This window comes from Eurytemora carolleeae, unplaced genomic scaffold (assembly GCF_000591075.1).
Source record: "Eurytemora carolleeae unplaced genomic scaffold, Eaff_2.0 scaffold1374, whole genome shotgun sequence".
Taxonomy (NCBI): Eukaryota; Metazoa; Arthropoda; class Copepoda; order Calanoida; family Temoridae; genus Eurytemora; species Eurytemora carolleeae.
This window is the reverse complement of record NW_019397259.1, coordinates 20282-46024: the sequence shown is the minus strand read 5'-3', so window position 1 is coordinate 46024 and position 25743 is coordinate 20282. Positions and strand designations below refer to the sequence as shown.

Below are 25743 nucleotides of genomic sequence, written 5' to 3'. Positions count from 1 at the left end.
TATCTTAGTTCTTTTATCCTTGGTAACAATAATCTAAAATCTAGAATAGATACCTTAGTTCTTTTATCCTTGGTAACACAAATATGAAATCTAGAATAGATACCTTAGCTCTTTTATCCTTGGTAACATTAATCTAGAATCTTGAATAGATACCTTGGTTCTTTTATCCTTGGTAATATTAATCTAGAATCTAGAATAGATACCTTAGTTCTTTTATCCTTGGTAACAATAATCTAGAATTTAGAATAGTTACCTTAGTTCTTTTATCCTTGGTAACAATAATCTAGAATCTAGAATAAATAACTTAGTTCTTTTATCCTTGGTAATATTAATCTAGAATCTAGAATAGATATCTTAGTTCTTTTATCCTTGGTAACATTAATCTAAAATCTAGAATAGATACCTTAGTTCTTCTATCCTTGGTAACATTGATCTAGAAGATGTATCATCCTCGGCATGATATGCTTTAATATCCTCATCTAATCGGCGACGTTTTTTCAAAATAAAAATATTTAGACTTAACTTTTTCTTCTCTTTATAGACTTTGCAAAGTTAGCAGAAACTAAAAATGTCGTCTTCCTGTTATAGTTTCTGGTCATCCCGGTGGATTCTCATTTGAACTACTGCCGTTTGAACTATGGTTCGTTTGAACTATTGTTCGTTTGAACTATTGTTCATTTGAACTACTGACATGACGTCATATCCTATAGTTTAAATCAACACATTTCTTGCTCATTTGAACTATTTTTTTACCATTTCAGTTTTAAAATTTTTCATAATTCCCTTAAAGTTAGTTTATGATGACAATTATAAATTTATAGATAACAATTACACAGAAATGTTTCAAATATAAACATAAAAATAGTTTAAATTAACAAAAAAAAATCCAAAAATCGTTCTCTAGGAATATACCAATAGTTCAAATGAAAAAAAAAATAGTTCAAATGAACAGAGAATAGTTCAATTGAACATAGTACAAATGAAATAGTTTAAATTCGAACTTTTTTTTGTTCATTTCAACTAATTTTTTGGCCATTTTAACTATTTTTGAGTTCAATTTAACTATTTTTTGTCCATTTTAACTAATTTTTCGTCATTTTCATTTGAAATATTTTTTTCTTATTTCATTTAAACTATTTTTTTTTATTTGAACTATTTCATTTGAACTATTTTCAAGTTCATTTGAACTATTTTTATGTTTATTTGAACTATTTTTTTTGTTCATTTAAACTATGTTTGTGTTCATTTGAACTATATTTTTGTTCAATTGAACTATTTTGTGTTCATTTACACTATTTTTTTGTTCATTTGAACTATTTTTTTGTTCATTTGAACTATTTTTTTGTTCATTTGAACTATTTTTATGTCCATTTGAACTATTTTAATGTTCATTTGAACTATTTTTTGTTTATTTCATTAATAATATTAATAGTTCAAATGAACTAAAAAATAGTTCAAATGAGCAATATATTTACTCGTTTGAACTATTGTTCATTTCAACTACTCACGTGGTACCACGTGCAGTAGTTGAAATGAACAATAGTTTAAATGAACAATAGTTCAAACGGCAGTAGTTCAAATGAGATAGCATCGTCCCTAACCATTGTATGATAAAAGTTATAATTAAAGTTTACACAATATCAAGTAAAGTGTGGGTGTTTAATTAAGACTAAATAAGTTATTGAAAGGTGTATCTACTTATAATTCCAAATAGCAAGAAATGAAGATTAAAGAAGGAAAAAAATGATCTGAGCTGAAAACTTTAGAATGTGATATCCTTAATTATTAAAAAATTGGGACTAAAGTCATCTTGAACGTTAGTTTTAAAAAACATTAATCCAAAACTTACGCTCGTTCAATCGATTGTTAGTAGATTGCAATTGATATGACACCACAAATACGGAATAATCAAACACCGATTTTTCAAAGCTCTATCTCTTTCAAATCTTTGCTTTAATCTCTAGAAATTAATCTAAAGACTAAAATATTTAGAGATAGGCAATAATAGAGTATCAAGCATTGATCTTGATATCCACCATTCCAAAGTTGTCAGTAAAGTTGAAAATCAAAATTTAGCTTTATATATATTTTCTCCCTTTAAATTCTTAAATTAATTGTAAAAAAATCTCCCTAGTTTCCAGTATTCACACTTTTCCCTACCAGTGCCTGAAAATTAAAAATATTGCAAAATATTTGAAATTTTGTTATTATAACTTAAAATTTTTTTTTTACCCTTTACACGTTTTACATTTCCATAAGCAACAGGATCTGGCACATGGGCAGCGTCACTTAAAATCATTTAAAATTTTTTTATAGATTGAAAATTAGAAACACATTATGAAATAAGACAAAAAGAAGTTTTTGATATTTTAGTTTTATATTTTAGTTGTTAAAGAGAGTGTACACGTAGCTTTTATTGTCAGATTTCCAACCTTTTTAAGTATAATCAAGAATTAATGAAAAATCCTTGTTTTCTCTGCTTTGTGTGGTATTAGTGGACAGTTTTTAGGTTCTGATAGATTTTATTGTGTTTTTAACAGCTCAAATTGATAAGATTTGTAAATTTTTTATGTTTTCATATTCCTACCTTAAAAGTGCGGAGTTGTAATAAGATTCATTCAGTTGTTCTTGTTTGCTGTAAAGTTTTCATTTCAAAATAAATTCATTTACAATAATTTGGTGCTCCAAGTTTTTGAAGATTTTTCAGATTTCAGTTGGCAATTATATTCATACTATAAAGACGACTTTTTTCAATAATGCTTTTATACTTAACAAGCATTTTTTAATTACAAGTTAAAAGTATACAAAGAGAAGCTGTACGAAGAAATATATTGATATGCATTAAACACATCTTTTAGGTTACAAGTCACAAAAATATATCAAAAATAAAAACCTTGCTTATAAACAAGGTATTGAAAACAAACTTAAGTTATTTTTGTAAGTTTGATTGCAGTGGATTTATGAAATTCAAACCCTAGAATAACGATTGGTGAAAATATTTGAAAAATAAAAATCAATACTTTATACATTTTTACTATTCTGAAAAAAAAGAAAAAAGGTTCATATTTCACTATTTAAATAGAATGGTCTACTTGCATTTTTTAATGTATAGTTTATCATGATTAACTTTTTTGCAAGCTTATTGCATATTGCAAACAAATCCCCCCACCCCCCGCCCCGGCAGATATCACTAATAACTAGACAACAGAATTCAGGATATTATATTAATTACTTTGTGACCTCGTAGCTCCTCTAGTTATGGTTTTAAAGCAAATACATATAAATACGTATAATAAGAAGTTCAAAACATGTTTGTTCTTCTCAATAGCTTTTCTATTAAAGGAGATATAAACATATGACAATCTTGAACTTGAAGAATAAAAAGATCTAAGGATTTTTGCCTTATGTTTTAGCTTTTAATGGTTAATAAATAAATTCCGCACTGTCGTCTCTCTTAAATTCTTATCTTTTATGAGTTGCTCCGTAGAATTTTCTTTCACTGTGTGTAATATTTCCCAATCAGTATACTATACTGTGCTATACTGCAACTGTTGCGTTAAATTCACCTGGATTAACATATTCTTATGAAATCAACCAATAAGAACACAGCACGGATTGTTTTACTTCGATGATTTTTGTGTAGACAAGAATTTACCATAGTTTCTGAGACCTAATTTGGTCTTTTTATCCATTAAAAAATCTATTTTATCCCTATGAGTTCTCACCAGGATTCAAGATGTGCACACTTTCACACAAAATCGAGTATTATTTTGCCAATTACTTCTTCTAAATTTAAGCTAGAAAGGCGCATTGCAATTTTAAAATCTACGTTCATGCTTGGGGTTAAAAAAATGTACAAGTAATTTGTCAGGCGAGAACCCAAAGCCAAGGCGTTGTGACACTTACAAGTTAAGGCTGTTAAAAGTTTTTTATATAACATTCAGGGTTTAAGAGCGTCCCATTATCCCATATCAAGTTGAATTATCTCTAAGCTATAATTAATGCCATAATTAGTATGCATAGTACTGATAAAATCTTGTATTATCTGCAATTGAGAATTTGCCACAAACTCAAATTTTCTGATAACTATATCTCTTCAACCTGATGGTGTAAAATTTTGATACACAGTTTCTTACTTATTTCTAGAAAAAAAAACATTAAACAAAATTATAAAGATATTTTTTATCCTAAAAATAATCTCTTCAAAAGAATGTTGTGTTGTGTTTTTCTCATTTCACCGGCCACCGCGCCAGTCCTGTATATGGATTAGAAAAGTTCTAATTTTTTTCTTTTTCAAAATTCGAGATTTCAAGTTTACAAGGACGTACTTTTCTTAAAGGGACAGTACGCGTAATTTCATGTCACCCTCCAGCTATAAACATATGTGTAACAGGAGATAAATGATTAAAGGAAGTTTTAGAGGTAACATTTTGAATAGGAGCAGCCAAGGTACAAGTGGAACTACGTCTACATTCCCTTTAAAATGTGAGATAAGAAACATAAATGTAGATGTATTGCCTATCTACAGTTCACCTAATACAGCAAAGCGATAAGAACAATGTTTGTACCTTTTCTTAACGATAAAGACAAAATTCAATTCATTCGAGAGGTTCAAGTGTGCGGTTACCAATGGTTTATAGAGAGGAAGAAATCTATAGAAGTGACCAATTACTTAAAAGACTAGCAAGACAAAGAAATTGAGTCTGATTTTCTATTCCCTTTATCTTTGAAACCTAATGTTGTAAACCTCAAGTTTGAATTCTGCTAATTAAAAAACTTAGTTTGAAATGTCAAAGGCTTAACCCATCAGGTTGCAAAGAAATAGGGATTAGAAAAATTAAGTTTGTGAGTAAGACTCATGTTCTTTGATTGTTTATAAAATAATCACAAATTAAGCATACAGTCATAACCAGAAAACTCCGAAATAGAAAGACGACTTTATAGAAATACGTAAGTGTATTTGATGTTGTTAAAGAGCAAATAAATTTACAAGACAATTATTAAATCAAAAATCAAGTGAAATTGGTCTGTTTACACTGAATAATTTCTGTTTCCCGTGCTCATTGGATTACCTAAAGTGTTAATTTAAGTTTAAAAGTCGTCTTCCTATACCAGAGTTTTCTGGTTATTACTGTTTGATGCTGAAAGATATAATTATTTTTAAGCAGAAAGATTATCAGTTTTTACCATAAAGATCTTTCCGAAATAATAACTTCCAAAGTTGTTTAACTAAAGATCATCACAAAATAAAAAAGATGCTTTGGTCCAATCAAAAATGTATCATTCTTCGATGGAAATTTTGATTCTATTTTTTCCTGCTTAGGTCTAGGGAAAGGGTTTTCCCTGTACCGTGGGGGAAAATTGCAGCACAAGAGTGGGGAAATAATCAGGTAAAAGAATTGTTCTTATCTTAATTTCTTTATTTTAATCCTAACGTAAAAAAACTTTTTCAGATTTTAAACTTGCAAAATATTTTGTCCAGTTATTATCAAAAATATTTAAGAAATAATCTTGCAAAAACTTCCATGTACAAATACCTTTTCTTTCATTTCAAAATAAACATTTCATATGCAAAATATCATTCTTAATTTAACCCTATTCCTGCTATCCTATTTGACCCCCCCCCCTGTAGTTTTTTTTACATAACTCAAAAAGTATTGGTCTGAGGCTGTTGAAATTTTCTGACTTTTCGTACATACCCAAAGCCCTCCCTTTAGACCTAAACCCGGGCTTTAATACTAACTGCCTGAGTCCTCAGGCACACTGCCTGAATGACTGCTTTTGCCTGTAACAAACTAAATCTTTGTTTTGACCCAATTCCACTTGTCAGATTTTGATAAAATTTAGCTTTTTGGAAAGCCTTTGAGATAAGGAAACGAATTGCACAAGTTTTGCGGAAATAAATTGCAACTTTTTTGCAAAAAATCTGTCAAAGGAAATTTGCATATTTTTAGTTTTTCTTGATTAAAAATCTGGTTATTTAAAATTTTGCACAAATTTTGCATATTTGAAATGGCATGGTCAAGGGCTTTTCAAAAATGTATAATTTTTCATTTTTTGGACAAATTTTTTTTTGCAAACATTTTTACTATATAACTGAATTTTGCGATAAAAAATTCAATTTTTGCAAATTTGTTTGCAGATTCTAAAAGTAGAGCACAAGAGCTTTCCAATGATGTATCATATTTGTCATATTTGGACATCAAACATGGGATTTAGAGGGGGGGGGGGGGTCAAATTGACCCCCCAGCACATCCTGGTTTTCAAGTACCCCAGCAGAGATAGGGTTAATTGAGGTCAGAAATTTTGTCATTAATCTTGAACACTTGATCTCTACATCTAATGCGGGCACTTTTCAAATCTAATTATTAATAGATTCCATTTATATCACTTTATTTAAAATGACACTTTTTTGTAGGACTGTTTGTCCGATTCATAACGGTACCCTTTGATATTCTGTATTAAACTCAGTAACACAACTTTAAAATTTTAGCTTGAAAAGTTAAGGATCTTCGATCAGAAAAATCGTTTACCATGCAGTTGTTGTAAATCAAACATGTTACATACATACAAGAATGACTAATATATGTTGAAGGATTCGATGATTACATAATAACTGAAATGATAAATATGTTATGTAATGAGTAATGATCAATGTTGTCTATTTGTGCATAATTTTGCATATTTTTCTCTTTTCTTTTGGAAACCTGTATTTTCAAAAATTTATTTAAACAAATTTAAACTACACCTTTTATATATGTATTCATATCTTTGTGTGTGAATAAATCTTTATAATAACTCTAAAAATGAAGGTTCACTTAAATTTACGTCTATATATAATACTAGCTGAATGGCCCGGCGTTGCCCGTGAAAAAAAAATTTGAAAAAAGTTTTGAGAAGAAAATATTGGAAAAAAATAGAATTCCTGATTTTATTTAGCGGCCACACATGAGTAATCACACAAATTTCAGCCACAATCGGTCAAGACGTTTGGCAGGCTATCCACAACATACATTTGAATGCTTTGTTTTATTTAAGGCTAATCAGCATTGGTTACTGGTTCATGGTTGGTTGGACAATTCTAATTCATGGATTCATCTTGCACCTCTCCTAGCAGACAGGTTAGGACAGGTTAGGACTGGTTAAGACTGGTTAGGACAAGCTAGGACAGGTTAGGAAAGGACGAAAACGGTTAGGACAGGTTAGGTTAGGTTAGGATACAAGTGGAAAGGTTAGGACAGGTTGGGAAGTGTAGGTTAGAGAGGGCCAGGTTAGGACAGGTTAGGTATGGTCATGACAGGAAAGGTCGGGACCGCTTAGGAAAAGTCGGTATGATCACGTGATTACTAAATTTAAAGGTGATTACGTGATTACTATATTTAGAGGTGATCACGTGATTACTATTTTTAGAGGAGATTATGTGATCGTTTTATTTAAAAGTAATCATGTGATCGCTAAATTTAGAGGAGATCATGTGATCGCAATTGACCTACCTGGTTGTGGAATGAGTTCCTGGCTACCTAAAGGAATGATGTATCATGATTTGGAGATTCTTGGTAAATTAAATCATTCTTTAAAGGGACTGTAAACGGTGTTTTTGATATGGTGACCTTTTATATAATTTACAACTTTATTGTAGCATCATGACTCAGTGGCTGAAGTTTAAACTGACGAGGGTCAACCCAGACCGAAATATATTTTCAATAAATGTGGAACTAACATCTACTTTTTTACTCTACAGAGGTTTGGTCCATCACCATCACTGAATTTTAAATCATCAAAGAAATGTCCACCATAATTGCTAATGTAAAAGTGAAAGAGTTTGTAAATTGTTTAAGCACTAAAAGTTACGTGAACGGGTTGCTTTAAATGGTTTGCAGACGTAATTTCCAGAGACTTTCCCTTTATAGAGGGGACTGTACGATACACAACAATACACTTTAAACCCTTGTCTATTCATTATATAGTTATCTATGTTTTTTTACAAATCATTTTTTTAAATGCGGGTTCTTTATAAAGATAATTTGCGGGTTTATTGCTGTAGCAACAATTGAGAAAACTGTGCGATTTAAACACTTTACAAGCCAGGAAAACTATATATTCCATATTATTAGGTTTAAAAGGGTACCGGTATAAATCTGTAATGCCCCTTTTAAATAGATTGCCATTTTAAATCACATATATCGACAAGCTCTTCAAGAATTTGGTTTTGATTGATTGATATTTTCAGGGGCGATTCATAGAGTTGTTCTTCAGCTGAATTGGAAAAGGTAAATTAATTTATTTCACATTTGTTTCTAATTTCTGACAGCGTCTAATCCAATCAGAGCTCATGCTCACGTACTTTGTGATTATGTACAGGGTGTCCCACGAAACATGTCAGTTGGTGAATAGCTTAGAATGTCTTTTTTCCATAATTTGTTAAGTTGTTTGATACCAAAGATCAATAAAAATATTATAAGGGAGTCATGTTATATCAAAATTGATATCAAAGTAAAATATAATTAATCAAAAGATTGGTTTAACTAAAAATAGCTATTTATTTAATGTCATGTTTCGTGTAGTACCAATAGAGATTGAGACAGTGGCATCATTTATCTATACTATACAATACATGCAGTAAATTAGTGGCAAAGACTTTACTTACATTGAAACAAGTGTGATAAAATCAGTCTAATGTTGTAAACCTTTTTTTGATGTAATTATTTGACAAAGTTGAAAAATTCAAAAATGTCAGAAAACACTTTGAAACAAAAATTAGGTTTCTTAAATTTTTTTTTCATAACTAGGTTTGGGTTGATCGGACACTCGCTAGGCGGAGGGTTGGTGTTGACCTACGCCGCAACATTCCCTGAAAGTGTATCTCATCTTGTCATGCTAGATATCACATTTGTACCAATCAGGTTTATACAGGGTGTTCCAATAAACATGGGAATTCGACGAATTCGATATCGTATTTCTAAATAATTCTTTGATTTAGTATCATGATATCTAATGAGAAAGCTGTAATCTGTAAGAGTTTCGTCTGCTATGTTCACATTTTTTGTTTATGTTTTGACTGCTTACGGTTGTACTTAGTAAAACAAGGAAATTACAGTATACAAACAGAGTAAACTTGTCCGTCTTCACTGTTCATCTTGCGGAGACATTATAGACACATCTTTGCAGTCTTTTACCCTTTTCATAAATTAAACTCTAGCAGACATAATAATATTAAGGCTTTTGAAATTAGGTATTACAATGCTAATTCATATCAAAGACGATATCGAATTCGTCACTGAATTCGTCACTTCTTTCCAAGCACTTTACAACACTGCTAACCAAAATAACCGTAAATCATAATGTTTTTTCTTCAGACCTTTGACCCCGTACAGTTTTCAGCCTAGGGTTCGGAAGTCTATTGAGTCATTTCTATTCATAGAAAACAAATTGGAGTCAGGGTAGGCCCATATTTTCTACAGACAGTGTTAAATGAAGGGACTTGACACTTAATCAGATTGACATTTTCTGTACTGACACACTACTTTTCAAAACGAAGTGTCACTGAAAATTACATCTTCTACACAAGTGTTGATTTGAAATTTTATTCCAGAAAGTGTTTTTCAGCTTTCTCTTTTTCTATTCAAAACAGAAAAATAAAACTTTTAATTAACATTTTTTGGGATTAATGGAAGCTTGGAAAAATCATTTTTTTTCTTGAAATTATTTGTACTTTATTTATCTGATTAACATGATTCCTGAGAAAAATATTAAATTTGTATATAAATATAAAATTTAATAATTGATAGTAAACCCTTTACCTGATAAGTAAAACCTTGTAAAGGAATTGAGTATTTGCAACAAAATCTGATTTCCTAATTCCTTTATCTTTGCAACCCAAAGTCGTCGAGCTTAGAAATTTCAAACTCTGTTCGATCAAAAAGTATAAGTTTGAAATATCTAAGGTCTTCACCATCAAGTTGCAAAGATATAGGGACTACAAAATTTTTCAAGCGAAAACTAAATTCCTTTATTTCTTTTTATTTCAGGTATGATAAAGTGTTTAAGAGTAAAGAAGAAGCCAGGTTTAACACTTTAAAAATGATCTTTTATTATTTAAAAAAAAAGAAATTTTTAATGTTTACTTATTTTATAGCCGGGTTTCCAAGCTACTGTAATAGTAATAAAAAACATCTTAAAATCCTAGCTTTGGAATGCAGCTTTGCTTGGAAACTAATCTTTCTTTTTAAAAGACAACCTGCACTAAAATTAGAATTTTAAACCAAGCTGAAAACAGTCCCGGGGTTTTATTAAGTTTTCCAATACAAATTTGAGTCACATCGGTGTCCGCCGCCAAAAACCGGTTTCAATTGAGCGCCGGCTTAAATCTTGAAACATTGAATACAATTTTAAGTGAAACCAATCATATTTGAGCCGCAGTTTAAATTTAAGCCGCCGATCAAACTTTTAAAATTCGGCCTCGGGTTCCAGAATTATAATCGGTCACTCAAACAGGCAAACATATGGATTACTACTTTTATATATAGATATATACAAATATATGAAAAAATGGTTTTTCAATTTAAAATTGATGAACATGAATCCGTGCTATAATCCTTAGTAATTAGGTGCAGTTCTAATCCGTGCTATAATATTTAAAATTAGGCGCAGTTCTAATCCGTGCTATAATACTTAGTAATTAGGTGCAGTTCTAATTCTTACAATTTTTTAAAATAGAGATCGTTTGATGAAACCGCCAGTCTATCTCAAGGAAAACCATTTATTTACACTAACCAAACCATTTTCAAGCCTAAAAACCCTAAGAAGGGCTTATATAGGTTTTTTTTTCAGTAAAATTCTTCCTCGATTAGATCAGTTTATAGGGGAGTGGGGACCAGGGTGACTTGGTTTTCATATTATACAAGTAGCAGCTTTAACGGGTTTGTTTATAAAAATCTGAAATTTAAAAATTAGAAACTTTGAATGAATTCTTGTAAAAATTAAATAGTTTTGATAAAAGGAACATGGAGTAACGGAGACCTATACGGTGGAATCCGCGGATATTTTGTTAGAACGAGGTTAGTTTTTTTTCTAGCCACGGTTTATTTATATATGGAGATAATAACATAGATATAGTTTAATTTATCCACTGAGTAGATAGATATAGAGTGGAAATCTTTATCTTGTTTAACCACGGTGTAGTTAATTATGGAGAGATATTGCTGAATCTTGTTTTACCTACGTAGTAGTTAGATGTTATTTATTATTATTATATTATTATTAATTATTTATCTGACATATTGGCACATATAGTCGGTTAAAATGCCTCCTGGGTTACAGAATGTTTAAAAAAATAGTTTTCAAATTATTCAAGGATTGGAAAAGGTGGATGTTGGATACAGGTTGAGAAGAGATATTAGATGGGTAGTACCATCCCTCTATTTTCTAGGTATTATTATCATCGTTGTAATCATCCTTTTCATTAGTATGTCGTCTTTGTTCTGTATTTTGATGAAACTGTTTGGATTATAACTTCTAATGGTCACTTCTCTGAAAATGTGTTTTGAACATTTGTAGAGATATACCGTCAATTGTACAAGCTAACACTATTTATAAAATATAACATTACTGGTAACATTAGTTATGAAAACAAATGGTAAAAACGACGTTTATCCAATTTTACATTTTTACTTTATAAATACTTTTCTAAGATGCAATGAAATAATCAAATAAAATGTTGATTATCAAATGGCTGTAAACGTAATTTCAATTGTTGATAGAATGGCATGTCCGATTCACAACAGTACCCTTAAAACTTGGGCTGATCAAGTATGAATTATAAGTATATTTTTTGTTTTAAATAGCTGTTTATTTTATTTTATGGGTTCTCTACGAAAGTGACCATTTTGGCCCCAGAAAGAATGGTGAAATTATCAGAAATAAACAGTTTTCAAGCCAGATGAACGTCGTCAATTTTCACATTATTTATTTGATAAGGATTCAGGGGTACTGTTGTGATTGGACACATCCTTCTTTTTAAATGGAGCTTATAACGATAGTTCCTTTCAATATCAATTCATATCCCCTGGAATAGTTGTTTATTTTTTGCAGGCTATTTACGAAATAGTTATTCATGGAAATTTTTTTTTAGATTTTAACGATCAGCGAGAGCAGGTAAAAATCTTTTTTAAATCATCAAAATTTTTTTTTTTTTAATTCTGAAATATTAAAAGAGGGGAGAGGCCCGGGCCCGGGGAGGGGCCAATATTATACAAACTGCCAATATTAACGACAGAGTTAGAGCTTAATATTGTGACATTTGATACAGTCGTCGTCGAATACTTATCAATAAAAATAAAGACGACTTTTAGTTTAAATATTTGATCTATACTAAGCTTTAAAACAGTATGGATACACATAAATATGGAAACAAAGAGAAGCCATAAAAATAAAGCCATTGTTTACTTGTAAACTTTTTATTTAAAAAAATCTTTTTGAAAATCAAAACTTTAATAGAAAAGTTGTCTTTAGTGATATTAACGACGACCGCTGTACGTTTAAGGTCGTCATTAAAGCCTCATTCTTTGTTAGATATTTATTCGATTAAACTCTAGGGAAAGAATATACGTTGTCCACACTTAATTATCGAAGCCTCGAAGGGCCCCAAGTCTGAGTTTGCTCACTCGATGTATCCAATCTTTAGGTAAGTAGAACTAGTGGAGCCACAAAGTGAGGGCATACAGTGAGAACCAGAAAACAAAGCAATTCTCGTCGACCTTACTTCCTTTGAATTTCTACAAAAATATTCTGAGCAATAATTTATTCAAAAAAGTATATTGTATTAAATTGTATATTGATTTTCAGCTGCAACAATTGTAAATCACATTTCTCAATTAAAGGACGACATTCATTCACATTTTTCTGATTCTTAATTGATCTTTAAGGGTTACACTTTGGTGTTTTTTTAATTAAAATGTTGCAAGTGAAAATTATTAAGAATCTAAAATAAATTCATAAAACAATACACTTTGCTTGTCTATTTGTTTGTCCGTTTTTATCCAATAAACGTCAAAACGGCTGAACAGATCGGGCCTACATTTGTGTGGGACTTCACCCCAGGGAAGGTTTATTTCAGCTCAGAGTTACAAAAGTTTGTCTCCAAAATTTTAGATTTTCGTAAAATTTTTTAAATTCATAAAACAAATCTGTAAATCTGCAAAAAACGTTATTATTGTTTCATTCAAGAGAAAATGCTGAAAGACTGAGCAACAAATAAAAGTTAAACGCGAAGCGTCCTGATACCCTAGTTTGTAATCAAAAGGAAAAATGTATTTCTTTTTTTAAAAACGTCGTCTTTTAAAACGTTTATCGGAAAAAAAGTTGTGTATTATAGCTCAGTTTTAGCTCAATATTGAGCGAGATATCAGATTGTGATGCAGGAGCTGTTTTTCATGTTCATTCGACTAATTAAAATCCCAACTTGAAAGCGGATATCCACAGTTTTATGAGTTCCACTTTCAATTTTTTTATTTAGAACAAATCCTGAGTTTGTGAGCCACCATCTGGAGGGTTTACATCATATTCACATGAACCAGCATAATAAAGTAAACGAGGTAAAAAAAGTTTTCATCAAACTTTCTTTTAATTGTTGTGTGTAGCCTTATATAGAAATGTACTACAACACGTTTGTTTCTAGCTTTTGCTTAAATGACTGATGATTTTTGTGTCCAAATATGATTCAATTTGACCGACCTCTAAGTTAATGAAAAATTTGATCATCTCACACTCCATGGAGTGTTTTTTATTTGGATTTTTTAAATTCTAAGCTGTTCAGATAAAAAATTTCGCTGAAATTTGCAATTTTTTTAATCACGTCTTTGAACTAACAAAAATCAGTTTAGATCAACAATGTTCAGAATTAAGTTATTAACTAATTAATTCGAAATCTGTTTTATGAAAATGCTATTCACTAAAAAGACTTTATTGACGACATAAAATAGTATGAATTTCGGGGGGGGGAGGGGAACAGTTTTGATAAAGAAAATCAAATTTGTTTAATGTTACCCTCCGGGTACTCATGGGTTTCCTGAAAATTTGGTTCAGCCGTTTAGCTACCTATTGCTAAATATATATACATATGTTAAAGATTTTATATAACATACTGTTAGATAGAAATAAGTTTGACTCATAAACAAGAAGCGTTAGACAGAAGTAAGAATATATTGTGAACATATCTATTTACTATACATGCCGCCTTTTCAGAAATCTTCTTTAAATAATTCACTTTGTATTTTAGATAATTCTCGAGTTCTTAAATTCTGCTCATCAACAGAGAAAGGCAAAAATGTAGTTTCCATGAATTAAAAATAACATTGATTGTAAACATGAACAAGATATAAGACATAAATAATTGAAATGTTTAAAATAAATAACATTGCAATAAGTAATTATTCATTTTATTCTGTAAATCTATAGCACATCTAAATTATAAAAGATATTTTCATTAATTTACATTTAATGCTGAAATGTTGGAATAGTGCAGAAATTATAAACCAAAATGTTAAACAAAATAACGTAACGATATTTTCGCGCGGATGAATATTTTAATCGTTGAATTTGGTTGATATTTACAATATATTGTAACAGTGGGCGAGTTTTGTTGATCTTTTACGATCAGCAATTCAAGGATTTTTTGGATCGCTGAGATCATAGCTACCAAGGGGAATCATGCCCCCTTCCCCCCCCCCCCATCTTTAACCCTACGGTTGGACTTTAGAGTCCTATTTTGAATCCTAACGGATTTATTTGAGTTTGCATTTGGATTCTATAAATATCCCAAGCGACGCCGAATTTTCCGTTATCTTGAAGACCCAAGCGTTGGGGAGGGGGCGGAACAACCCCGGGGTAGCTAGGGTTAAATGCGATCCTAGGATGGAGCAAAATCGAAGGAGGACAGGCAGTTGAAGACCAGCTCCCTATGTGTAGGTTCCCTTGAAGAATTCCCCTATTTGATGAAACTGATTTGATTCATAATATTTAGTTTGTATAAGTGAAACGATGAAAAAATGCAAAATGTAAAAATGTCCCCTATTTGATGAAACTGATTTGATTCATAATATTTAGTTTGTATAAGTATCGTTCGATTTAAAGTTTGTATCTTTTGTATATAAATATATTGTAAGAAAAGCCGACTCGTTGAATATTTGAGAAACTCAGTGCATTGCTTTATTGATTTTTATTCATATACAATAATATATATACATTTATATATTTAATGTTTACTTAGTCTGTTGATACCTATCAAAATACGGTTCAAATTATTAAATATTTTTGATATTTACAAGTAGTTTTATATCATTAAAACGATTTTTGTGCATCATTAATGATATTATTGTATCAAAACAAAAGAAGAAATTTTTTCATCAAAAATTTGAAAATAAACATATTAAAATCAAAATTTTAGTGAATTTCGAGGTAGAGGCGGTATAATTGTTAAATGACCAAAACATATGCAAAATCATTGTAAAATCAATTAATACAAATAGCTTAAACAGCAAGAAGTGCACACTGCACAGGTCACCATTTTCTTAAAATAACTAACAAACAACTCTGCAAATTTAAATTCTTACAATTGAAACTAGCTGAAACAACACACACAGTGCACTGTTTTTTCTTAAAATAAAATGTCAAAATTTCAAAATTTTACGATTTCTATGTACAATAACAATACATTCATCTATATAGTTTAGTCATAAAATAGTATATAAATACGGACCAAAAGTCGGCTTTGTTCAATATATTTATTTGAAATGTAGATATCAAACGATTTTGTAATTTGTAACAGAGTTATGCACTGGTACAGTGGTCGGCGATTATATCGACACAATGAAGACGACTGTCGATTTCTATTTTGATTTATCAAGCTGTTTAACAGCATGGAAACACATAAACAAAGAATTCAAGATAGCTGTCAATCAAAAAAGCATCTCTTTGATTACTTGTAAACTTTTAATTCGAAAAAGCTTATTTACAATCAAAACTAAAATAAAAAGTCGTCTTTAGTGAATTAATATAATTGCCTATTCTACTGTATATTTTAATAAACAAATCAAAATGACATAATGGCCTTGATCTCGAAATCGTCACTTAATTTTCATGTTTACTGAGACACTGGAAAATGTGAAAGGAACGTTTTTACTTGTGACAAATTTACAAAATCTTGATGAAGTTGCTTATAAAGAGATCTTTAAAAGCCAAACAAACAGGCTCGTTAGTAATTCAAATAGAGTTATTTACACCACATAATGTCGTCTTGAAAACACAAAAAATTTGATTTTCACCTATGAAATGAAAATGCATGACCAAATAAACATCGTGTTTCTGTTTTCAGAGTGTCCAAATAAATATTGAAAAAAAGAATATTGATCTATGTGCCATGTTTTACTAAAACTGATTTTACAAGAATAAAATTAAAATCTTTTGTAATTGATGTGGTTTCAAAAGTTTTGGTAAGGTTTTGATATATTTCATAAAACTGAAAAACAAGGTCTTTTTTCCGATGTTTTTTTGACACAAAAAGGCGATCATTGAATAAAATTCTATGATCAAACAACACAAAAAAGAATACAAAATATACACCAAACTAAAAATTTAAATAAGCTAATTTTGGTATAAATTTTGTTTTAATCATTGTTAATGCCCCCAATCACTTTTTCAGTCTATTGACTCCCCCAAGGCAGAACAATGTTAGGTTATATTCATGCCTAAAAAGATACTTTGGTTTTAAAAAATTAATTCGAAATTTAATTTAAAGTTGTCTTAAAATTTTATGTCACCCTGTCAAATGGGGCGAACTGAAAATGTGGATAAAGGACGTTTTTGTTTGAATTGTTAGAGTTTATAAACTGGAGATTTTGGGTCGGAATTGAGTTTATAAACTGGAGATTTTGGGTCGGAATTGAGTTTATAAACTGGAGCTGTTGTGTCGGAATTGAGTTTATAAACTGGAGCTGTTGTGTCGGAATTGAGTTTATAAACTGGAGCTGTTGTGTCGGAATTGAGTTTATAAGCTGGAGCTGTTGTGTCGGAATTGAAATGAATCTATTGTGTTGTTGCTGATAAAATCAAGGATACTCCTGAAATAAAATAAACTATAAATCTATAAAAATTTTTAACCACAACCCAGAAACTAATATTGCAATTTAATTAAAAAGGGGCATGTTCGCTTCACACTGATACCCTTTAAACATTTATCTGTCCAACAGTGGGGAAGAACATAGATTTTCCAGGTAAACAAGTTTAGACCTCATAATTTTCTCCCTTTTTCTGTCGCAAGAAGTCTGCAAATCAATTTTATAGAGAAACCAAGCAAGGGAAAAAACCTAAGAAATCCCGCGCAAGCTATATCATTAATTTCTAATCAGAAATAATACATAAATGGAAGGTCGCATGATATTAAACGTTAAAATCCCTTTAAGTCTTAATATAGCAGATTAGATTCTATACTTACAGTTAAACCAAGTATACAACACAAGACTAATAAATAAAATTTACAAAATAATCTGCAGTATTTCTATCTTCAAAAGGATAGACGACAAGAATTTCCATTGTTTTCTTAGAAACATTTTGTCAAGAAGACATAATTCAAGATATATACAATTTTGTTCATCATCGAAAAATCTCGGCCTCACATAAGTTGATATCTCTTTTTTTATAAAAATCCATAAATGATCCATTTTTTTGTTCTAATTACTGTACCATCTGTTTTCTTTGGTCTGTTTTTTGTTTACAATTTGTACCAGATTCAGTCAGATCTTAATTAAGAAATAAAAAATGAAAAGAAAATTTTACAATACACTCTTTGTTGCAAATTTGTTACCCATACACTGAGGAATTCTCAGACGATATTAAATCAAAATGTATTTGATGTATGGTATCACTATAGGTTTACCATTATACTTAAAAATCTACTTATTCCGTTAAATAGGTCTGGGCACATTGCACAATTGCGGTGTCTCATGTAAAGTCAATGAACATGAAACACTGAAGTTGTTCAATTGTAAACAGACCTATTTCACTTAATAAGTGATCAAAAAATTTCCTAGTATAATTATTTGCTTTGTAACAACATCTAATACAGTTGATTATTATTTTAATGTCGTCTTCATATTTCATATTTTTCCCGTTTTCACTGTATGCTTATATATATACTAGTCTAAAAGTCATCTTTTTATTTTCTAGTTAAACGGGGGACCTGCACTGTACTGTACCTGACATGGTTGTAAACAATGTCCCTGGCTATAGGAAGTAAATGGGGGACCTGCACTGTACTGTACCTGACATGGTTGTAAACAATGTCCCTGGCTATAGGAAGTAAACGGGGGACCTGCACTGTACTGTACCTGACATGGTTGTAAACAATGTCCCTGGCTATAGGAAGTAAACGGGGGACCTGCACTGTACTGTACTGTACCTGACATGGTTGTAAACAATGTCCCTGGCTATAGGAAGTAAACGGGGGACCTGCACTGCACTGTACTGTACCTGACATGGTTGTAAACAATGTCCCTGGCTATAGGAAGTAAATGCTGGCGTACACTCTCATCTTCAACTAAACATACTTCTGTTACAGTAGTCGTCGTTTATATCAGCACAAAAAAGACGCTTTTCTATATAAATTTCAATATCTATCAAGAAATTTTAAACAGCTTTGATACACAAAAAAATCAAACAAAAAGAAGATGTTAATTAACAGATTCGTTTATTGTTTACTTGTAAACTTTCAATTTGAAAAAAAAACTTGTTAGAAATCAAAACATAAATAAAAAGTCGTCCTTATTATATTGGTATAAACACCGTGCACTGTATTTAATGGTTCATTTTCATAGAGTAGATAGTAGATAGTAGAAATCAAGTCAATTAAATACTTGGCTCATATACGTGCTTTAAAGACTCCTTCTTATCATTGGACTCTGAGATATAAAATTTGTCATCAAAATTGTTACCAGCTTCGACTTTAAAGTCTCCTTAGCCGTTGGTTTTACTCACTTATACTTTTTATACATGTTGAAATTGCAAGTGTGACGTGCTTGTTTCTAGCTGAAGTTTAAAAAGGAATAATTGGCAAACTAATGCTTGACTTTTATGTGAGAGCCTGCACACCTGGGTTTGCAGTTTGCATTGTCCATAAAGGATAAGGCTTTAAAGAGACTGTAAGCGTAATTTCAAGTAAACCTCCATGTAGAGATTACAATCCACTAGTTACAACTGTACCGTTAAAAGCTTTGTCGTCAAGTATGAATTAGTGCAACTTGCGCATTTGTACTACAAGAAAACATGTAGAAATTATTAAGATTACACTCTTGTGAGCATTGAAAACGACGACGACCTGAAACTAGGGCTGACACGTTCCCATTTTTTCCAGTTGTTTCGTTACTTGGTTCCAACCAATAAAAATAAATTTTAGGTAGCCGTTAGTTTTAAAGGTAAGAACGGAACGTTCGTTTTGTTCATTTTGTTAACGGTATTTTCCTTTTTTTAAGTAACCGTTAGTTAACTATCTCAATTTTGGCGTTAACGGTAGATGTTTTCAATTAAAAAAATTTGTAGCATTAACCTAACGGTTTGCCAAACTCTAAAAATGTCCAAAAAATCGTTAACGGTTTATCAAATTGCACAAGCCGTTATCAAATTAAAAAAACATCTTTAAAAGTACAGGGTGTCCCACGAAACATGACAGTATGCAGAACGACTTGAATGTCGTCTTGATTTGCTGCGTTTATTTGTCAACCTAATTTTAGAAGTAAATTTCTAGAGATAATAATCACAAAATTTCCCTTGTCCTGCCATTTCCAAAATGTGGTCTGCCTTTTTTGTGCTTTCAATATTGCCCGAGATATGAAGAATTTCGTTCAGATTTCGACAATTTTGCTTTTATTTAACAAAATTGAAATCTGAACCAAACTCTTTATACCTCCGGTAATATTGAAAGCACAACAAACGCAGACCACTTTTTGGAAATGCCAGGGCTAGTAGAATTATGTGATAATTGTTTCAATAATCATACATGTTAAAGTAGATAGAAGACTAAATGTCACAAATAAATTCAAATACCAAAGACGACTTTCAAGTCGTCTTGCTATTGTCATTTTTCGTGGGACACCCTGTATCACCATATTTTTAAGTTACATGCAATTTTAGCAGACAAAAATCATATATCCGTTTTGTTTTTGTTTTCGACCGTTATTTTTTTTTTAAACCCATTCCGTTTCGTTAATGATTTAAAAATTAACGGTTTTTGCTGTCCGTTAACGGACTCTTCTTCCGTTATTTTTAGAAAACCTCCGTTTCGTAACGGAACTTTTCCCAGCCCTACCTGAAGCCAATAAAACCAATTGAATGATTAGGCCCCTCCCCTGTATACGCCTTAAATAATACTTACTAATTGCATTCTTGTTCTCCTTGAAGAAATGTTCGTATTCGTAGAAACAGATTGTGAGGAAATCAAACAGATCTCTGAATTCACAAAATAGAAAATAATTTCAAAATTTCCAGATTTTTTAAATTTCAAAAGTGTACGGAGAAAATTTCATCCTTGAATTACTGCTTGTTTAATACCTATTATTATTCCATTTCTTTAAATAATATTTCTAATGTTTCGTTTCATTTTTATGTGGATCCGGATCCTGGAACCGTCCCATGTGTGGGTCCATTTAAGGTTTTGCTCTGTTTTTTAACAAAAATCAAATTGTTTTGGTTCAGTTGGATTTTAAACTACAGGGTGTCCCACATCATATTAGATCGTCAATTGGTCTAAATTACGATTCTTGGGACTATTCAGAAAATTAAATAAGAATAAATCATTTTGAAAAATTGAAAGCGGCTAATATAAGAATTTTCTTTTGAAAAAGTTTGTCCGTTGGATGTTGAACTATGATGATTTGTTAACTTGATTAAATTATATTAAACGTTGGATTCGAATATCGTCTTCAATAATTTCTTATTTTTCCTGATATTTATATTGTCTGAGACAGCACTGCACAATTAAAAATGTATTATTTCCAATTTTGTTTTAACTTTGAGGTATCATGTGTTTGTTTAATTATTGAAAATTTTTTCCTTTTTATCTTAACATTAATAAATAATGATTTGGGGTTCTCTAAACAGTATAACTTGCTTGTTAAAGTGTTTGTTTAAAACATATATCTATGTAAAATTATGTAATTTAATGATAAATATACATATATCTATCTATCTACAGTGAAACCCTTAAGAACGAATACATCGGAAGAATCTATCAAATGTCGTCTTGACAATTTTTATTACGTAAATTTCAGTATTTGAGAAAATAAATAAATAGCCATGAATATGCGGGAACAGTTATAACAAGCTCCATACAATCATTTAATTAAAAAAAAACTAAATATCTGCAACATTCTATTATCAGAAAGTGAAGAATACGACATTTGATGAATTCTTTCGATGTATTCGTTATTAAGAGTTTCACTGTATCTAACTTGTCTACTTCTGTGAGATGAAAAAACAACAATATCTTCTTCATTGCTGCTCAGAATAAAATTATTTAGAGGGTAAAGACGTTGTGAATTGGGCATGCCTCCGTCTTTGTACGGAAGGTTACTTATAAATACGTCTACAGTTGCATTACTAACATTTTGTTTAAAAATTAATTCTGATTAAAAAAGCATATAACACATAATTCCCTGAAGTATCCTGTGAGTTCAGTGTTCAGGTCAATCACGTCCTAAAAGAGAGACATATAAATTTATAAAATTCAAGTTCCATAAAAATGTGTTTTTTTTCTAAAAAAAATCCGCGAAAGGAAACCTGCAAAATCATGAAATTGTGTCTAAGAATGTGGTATAAAAATTCTCTTAAAATTTAATGAAGTTACTGAAAACTTACACATGGATTTTTTTAGCCAACAGGTTTAGAAATATCTAATTAAAAAATAATTTATTTGTGTAATAATAAAAAAACTAAGTTTGGCAGATATATGGGAAGGGTTACTCACAAAGGATGAGAATTCAAAGACGATTGTAAGAAAATTCTTGTGCGTTTATTCTCCAGTAATGGTTCCCTGCAATTGTAATTTTTTTTTTCATTCTTTGTAAAATAATTACTTTTGCCATTTGAAAAGATGCAAGTCCTCTTATAAGAGTTTTCTTTTGTGGGTAACCCTGTGTGTTGCTTCTTGCATTTAATTCCACTACTAAAAAGTAGTTTTGAGGACCCTCCACTACCAATTCACAACGGCACTTTTTAATCTGCTGTCTGATCAAAAATGTGGAAACTTTGGTCATTTCCCGAGATTTGCAATTCTCAAAATTTTACTCGGTTTTTTTCTGAAAGCAAGAAATTAACGATCGAAAATAATCAATATGTATTAAGAAGAACAGAAATAACTCAACCATTTTCTCTCAGACAGAGTGTAGAAGGGTACAGTTGAGCCCCCTCTATCAATAGTGGGTAACTAGGATATTACTTGTACCGTAACTTTAATGACAAAATTTACCTTTAGGTAGTGATTTGCGCCTGTACTTATCTCAATCTTTCTGTTTAACGAATTCAGCTTCTGTTAACCAAACATGCTTTCATTTGACTTTTGAAATCCGACTTTCATAAATCATAATGCTGAAGAAAATATGAAAAAATACTTATTTCCAGAACAATGCATAAGCTGAGAAATGCTCTGATTTTCATGCGACTAATTTTCAAAATATTGGTTTGAACAAAATTAAGAATGTTTCCTTCTGCAATATATTGATTCTAGATTTAACATTACAGCACAATCCATTCCTCCACACCCATTGTTGGTCCTGATAAACAAATACAGTGAAACCTAGAAAACTTTGGAAGATAAGTCGTATTTACTTAATAATGTCGAATACATAGAATTTGCAATTATCGCAACTGATATGTCTCAAAAACTGTTCAGAAATAAGAGTTTTGTGTAAAGTTTCAGTGATCTTGGTTGCCTGATCTTAATATCCAATGTGTGCACTTTTAAATTCTCACAATAGATACATGATCTCTCAGTTGATATTATCCCTGCAAAGTAAGACTACATATGTGGTATTAAAGAGGAATTAAATGAATCCATAGGTCTGCAGAATATTGTGATCAATATGGTGATTCCGACATTTAAGAAGTCCACATTAGATATCGATATTAAACGTTTGAGATTAACAATCTTCACAAAAAAGTTTCAATGACACTTTTTTTAACAGTTCACTTACATTTAGAAACTACAAAATTCTTAAAAAGTGAAATTTTATCATTGAAAGAAAATAAAAAAAAAACAAGGAAAATTACACTGTTTTGGGGTTTTCGTTATTTTATTCCACTTTAATATAGCTCTATGCATTAACACGGGTTGTTTTCTTTTATTTCTTTTATTTATTAGCATTTTGGCATAACCATTTGTATAAATAATATGTATGTTATTATTATTATCGTTATGTTCCCCGCAAACAAATTATATCTCCGTCTTTGCCATCGGAACATTTAGTCGGTAAATGTTTCCTTTTATTATTATTATTATTATTATTATTATTATTATTATTATTATTATTATTATTATTATTATTATTATTATTATTATTATTATTATTATTATTATCATTATTTTTATTATTATTATTATTATTATTATAATTATAATTATATTGTTATTATTATTAAACAAATATAAGTTTTTATACCTCATTGTCATCCCTGATTTCCATATTGTAGTTTAAATTATTGTTCATGTTGTTATCTTCCATAACTGCGTCACTATAGTTATTTATTACGCATCTATTGCGTCATGAATAAGAGCGTATCAGCTGTTCACTGCGTACAAAATATCCTGACAGCGCAACGTACAGAATAATACTACGCAAAAAAGAATGAAACAGCCTGAGAGCTGTCAAAAAAGTACGAGGTCGGATTTCAATACTGCGTCCGAGGAAAACAATTATTAAACTTGTAAATAGATTTTTTTCAAAATTTTAACGGTTAAAAAGTCTATTTTAAATCGACTTTTACATTCCCCCAATGCCCAAATGCTTATAAATGGTAAGTCCAGATCGATACAAGGCCAAGTGGCAGGCTGCTGTGGGATAGGCACACATAAACCTTTCCGTTGCACTGATATATTTCTATGCACTGTAAACCTTTTAGAATAATGACATTTTGCAACTATCAAAATTTGCAAATTTTTGCACAGAAGAGCCTGTAGCAATTCTTAAGAAAGCCTTAAATTATTGCAATAAAATTTGCACCAAATATGTCTCATTGAAGTAGAGATATAACTTATTATACATGGCGGTGTTAATTTATGCCTGAACTAGATATTTATACTCCATCCATATGCCTTTATTATCAATAATTTTAGCCCTTAAAGGGGATTGACTGTAATTTAAAGTTACCCTCCAAGAAAATATGTCAATGAAAGATTCACAACGGTACCCTTGAAACTGTTATCTGCACTGTAATGTATAGGATACTGTCATTTTTCTAGAGTTTAAATTCTTAATTCTAATAGTTTCTTTACTTTCTTTCCTGCAGAAGATATGCGCAAGTCACTTTGTAAATAAACCACAATTGAAAATATTCAGTTTTCAATATCATAAACATTGCTATCTAATTCATATTTGGTAAGACAAAGCTTTTAAGGGTACTGTTGTAAATTGGACAATGCCATCTTTGCAAGGAGGGCCACTTAAGATTGCGATTACAGCCCCTTTAAACGTTGTTTCCGTGCTACCAATTTTCTACAGTGAAACCCATAATAACGAATACATCGGAAGAATTTATCAAATGTCGTCTTGACAATTTTTCAATGAGTTTTATACTATATTACGTAAATTTCAGTATTTGTAAAAATAAATAAATAGCCATGAATATAATCATATAATCATATAATTAAAAAACTAAATATCTTCAACATTCCATTATCAGAAAGTGAAGAATACGAAATTTGATGAATTCTTTCGATGTATTCGTTATTAAGGGTTTCACTGTAAAAGAAATAAAAATATCGCAAATTTTCCCGTTTTAGTTGTGGAATTCAAAACATTTCAAAAGTTTTAATCTTTTACCATCCATTAACCTTTCCTGAGTTTATATGAACATCAAACTTGGATCCGAATCTGTTAAGACAATTTGACGTTTATTGGATACAAAAAAACATTTATAATAAATACATAATAAAAATACAGAAATAAAGTTTTTTTCTCTGTTTATGTTTATAATTAGTTTATATGTTTGGTAACTTTATTATGAAAGTGTACAATGTACATACAATACAATGTACAATGTTCATAACTTTATATATTTAGAAGTGTACAATGTACATAATACCCAAAACTAAATTTAGTTTTTTTCCAAGTTTAAAATCTTAAAATGTAGCGATGAATAATAAAAGAACCTTTTAATTGTAAATGCAATTAAAAAATTATATATACTATTACTTAAATAAAACTTAGATAAAACGAAGTTGCTAAGCCGTTCCAATAATTCAACTTCTAGGCAATAGAGTATGCCATGATGAAACTGTTTTTTAAACTGAAAATTTTAGAAAAGGATAATATTGAGGGCTGGAAATAATAACATATATTTGTATACTTTTCACATTTAAGGGACTGTGAGGGAAAAATGAAAGGTATAGTCCGTATTACGTCACCAGAACTTCAGCCAATGGCAGTGCAGTATACTGGTCACGTGATACAGACGGAAATCTAAACCGGCATAATCTGATCAATA

General features: G+C 30.3%; 2 protein-coding genes across 4 annotated transcripts; one reads left to right on the top strand and one right to left on the bottom strand.

Annotated features, from left to right (window-relative positions):
• The first annotated feature begins 4261 nt into the window (after window positions 1-4261).
• On the top strand, window positions 4262-14679 carry LOC111713085 (serine hydrolase-like protein). Of its 2 annotated transcripts, none has more exons than XM_023487878.1 (15): window positions 4262-4485; window positions 5324-5390; window positions 7039-7121; window positions 7465-7556; window positions 8231-8270; window positions 8790-8903; window positions 9357-9440; window positions 10029-10064; window positions 10717-10750; window positions 11000-11057; window positions 11354-11428; window positions 12131-12153; window positions 12594-12682; window positions 13514-13592; window positions 14276-14679. In XM_023487878.1, coding segments are annotated over exons 1-15 (930 nt in total). In that variant the 5' UTR covers window positions 4262-4483; the 3' UTR covers window positions 14330-14679. The 2 variants fall into 2 exon arrangements, with proteins under 2 accessions (XP_023343646.1, XP_023343645.1); XM_023487877.1 differs by having other exon boundaries at window positions 4478-4560.
• Window positions 14680-15190: 511 nt separating this feature from the next.
• LOC111713083 (uncharacterized) lies at window positions 15191-23879 on the bottom strand. 2 transcript variants are annotated; one of them, XM_023487876.1, is made up of 9 exons: window positions 23700-23879; window positions 22746-22814; window positions 22511-22570; window positions 21699-21739; window positions 20987-21013; window positions 20420-20493; window positions 18523-18589; window positions 17016-17114; window positions 15191-16982 (listed from the first exon to the last, which is right to left on the bottom strand). In XM_023487876.1, the coding sequence occupies exons 1-8, from the start codon at window positions 23760-23762 to the stop codon at window positions 17042-17044; spliced, it is 474 nt and encodes a 157-aa protein (XP_023343644.1). In that variant the 5' UTR covers window positions 23763-23879; the 3' UTR covers window positions 15191-16982; window positions 17016-17041. The 2 variants fall into 2 exon arrangements, with proteins under 2 accessions (XP_023343644.1, XP_023343643.1); XM_023487875.1 differs by having other exon boundaries at window positions 16901-17114.
• Window positions 23880-25743: the final 1864 nt, after the last annotated feature.

Bases quoted from the DNA above. Each gene is read 5' to 3' on its own strand.
- LOC111713085 (XM_023487878.1), top strand. The intron at 7,122-7,464 runs GTTAGGACAGGT...CGCTAAATTTAG, and splicing joins GCACCTCTCCTAGCAGACAG to AGGAGATCATGTGATCGCAA. The intron at 8,271-8,789 runs GTAAATTAATTT...TTTCATAACTAG, and splicing joins CTTCAGCTGAATTGGAAAAG to GTTTGGGTTGATCGGACACT.
- LOC111713083 (XM_023487876.1), bottom strand. From the start codon at position 23,762: ATGGAAGATAACAACATGAACAATAATTTAAACTACAATATGGAAATC. The intron at 21,740-22,510 runs GTAAATTTTGTC...TCTCTCTTTTAG, and splicing joins GCGCAAATCACTACCTAAAG to GACGTGATTGACCTGAACAC. The intron at 20,494-20,986 runs GAAAAATAAGAA...TTGTGAATTCAG, and splicing joins TCAGACAATATAAATATCAG to AGATCTGTTTGATTTCCTCA.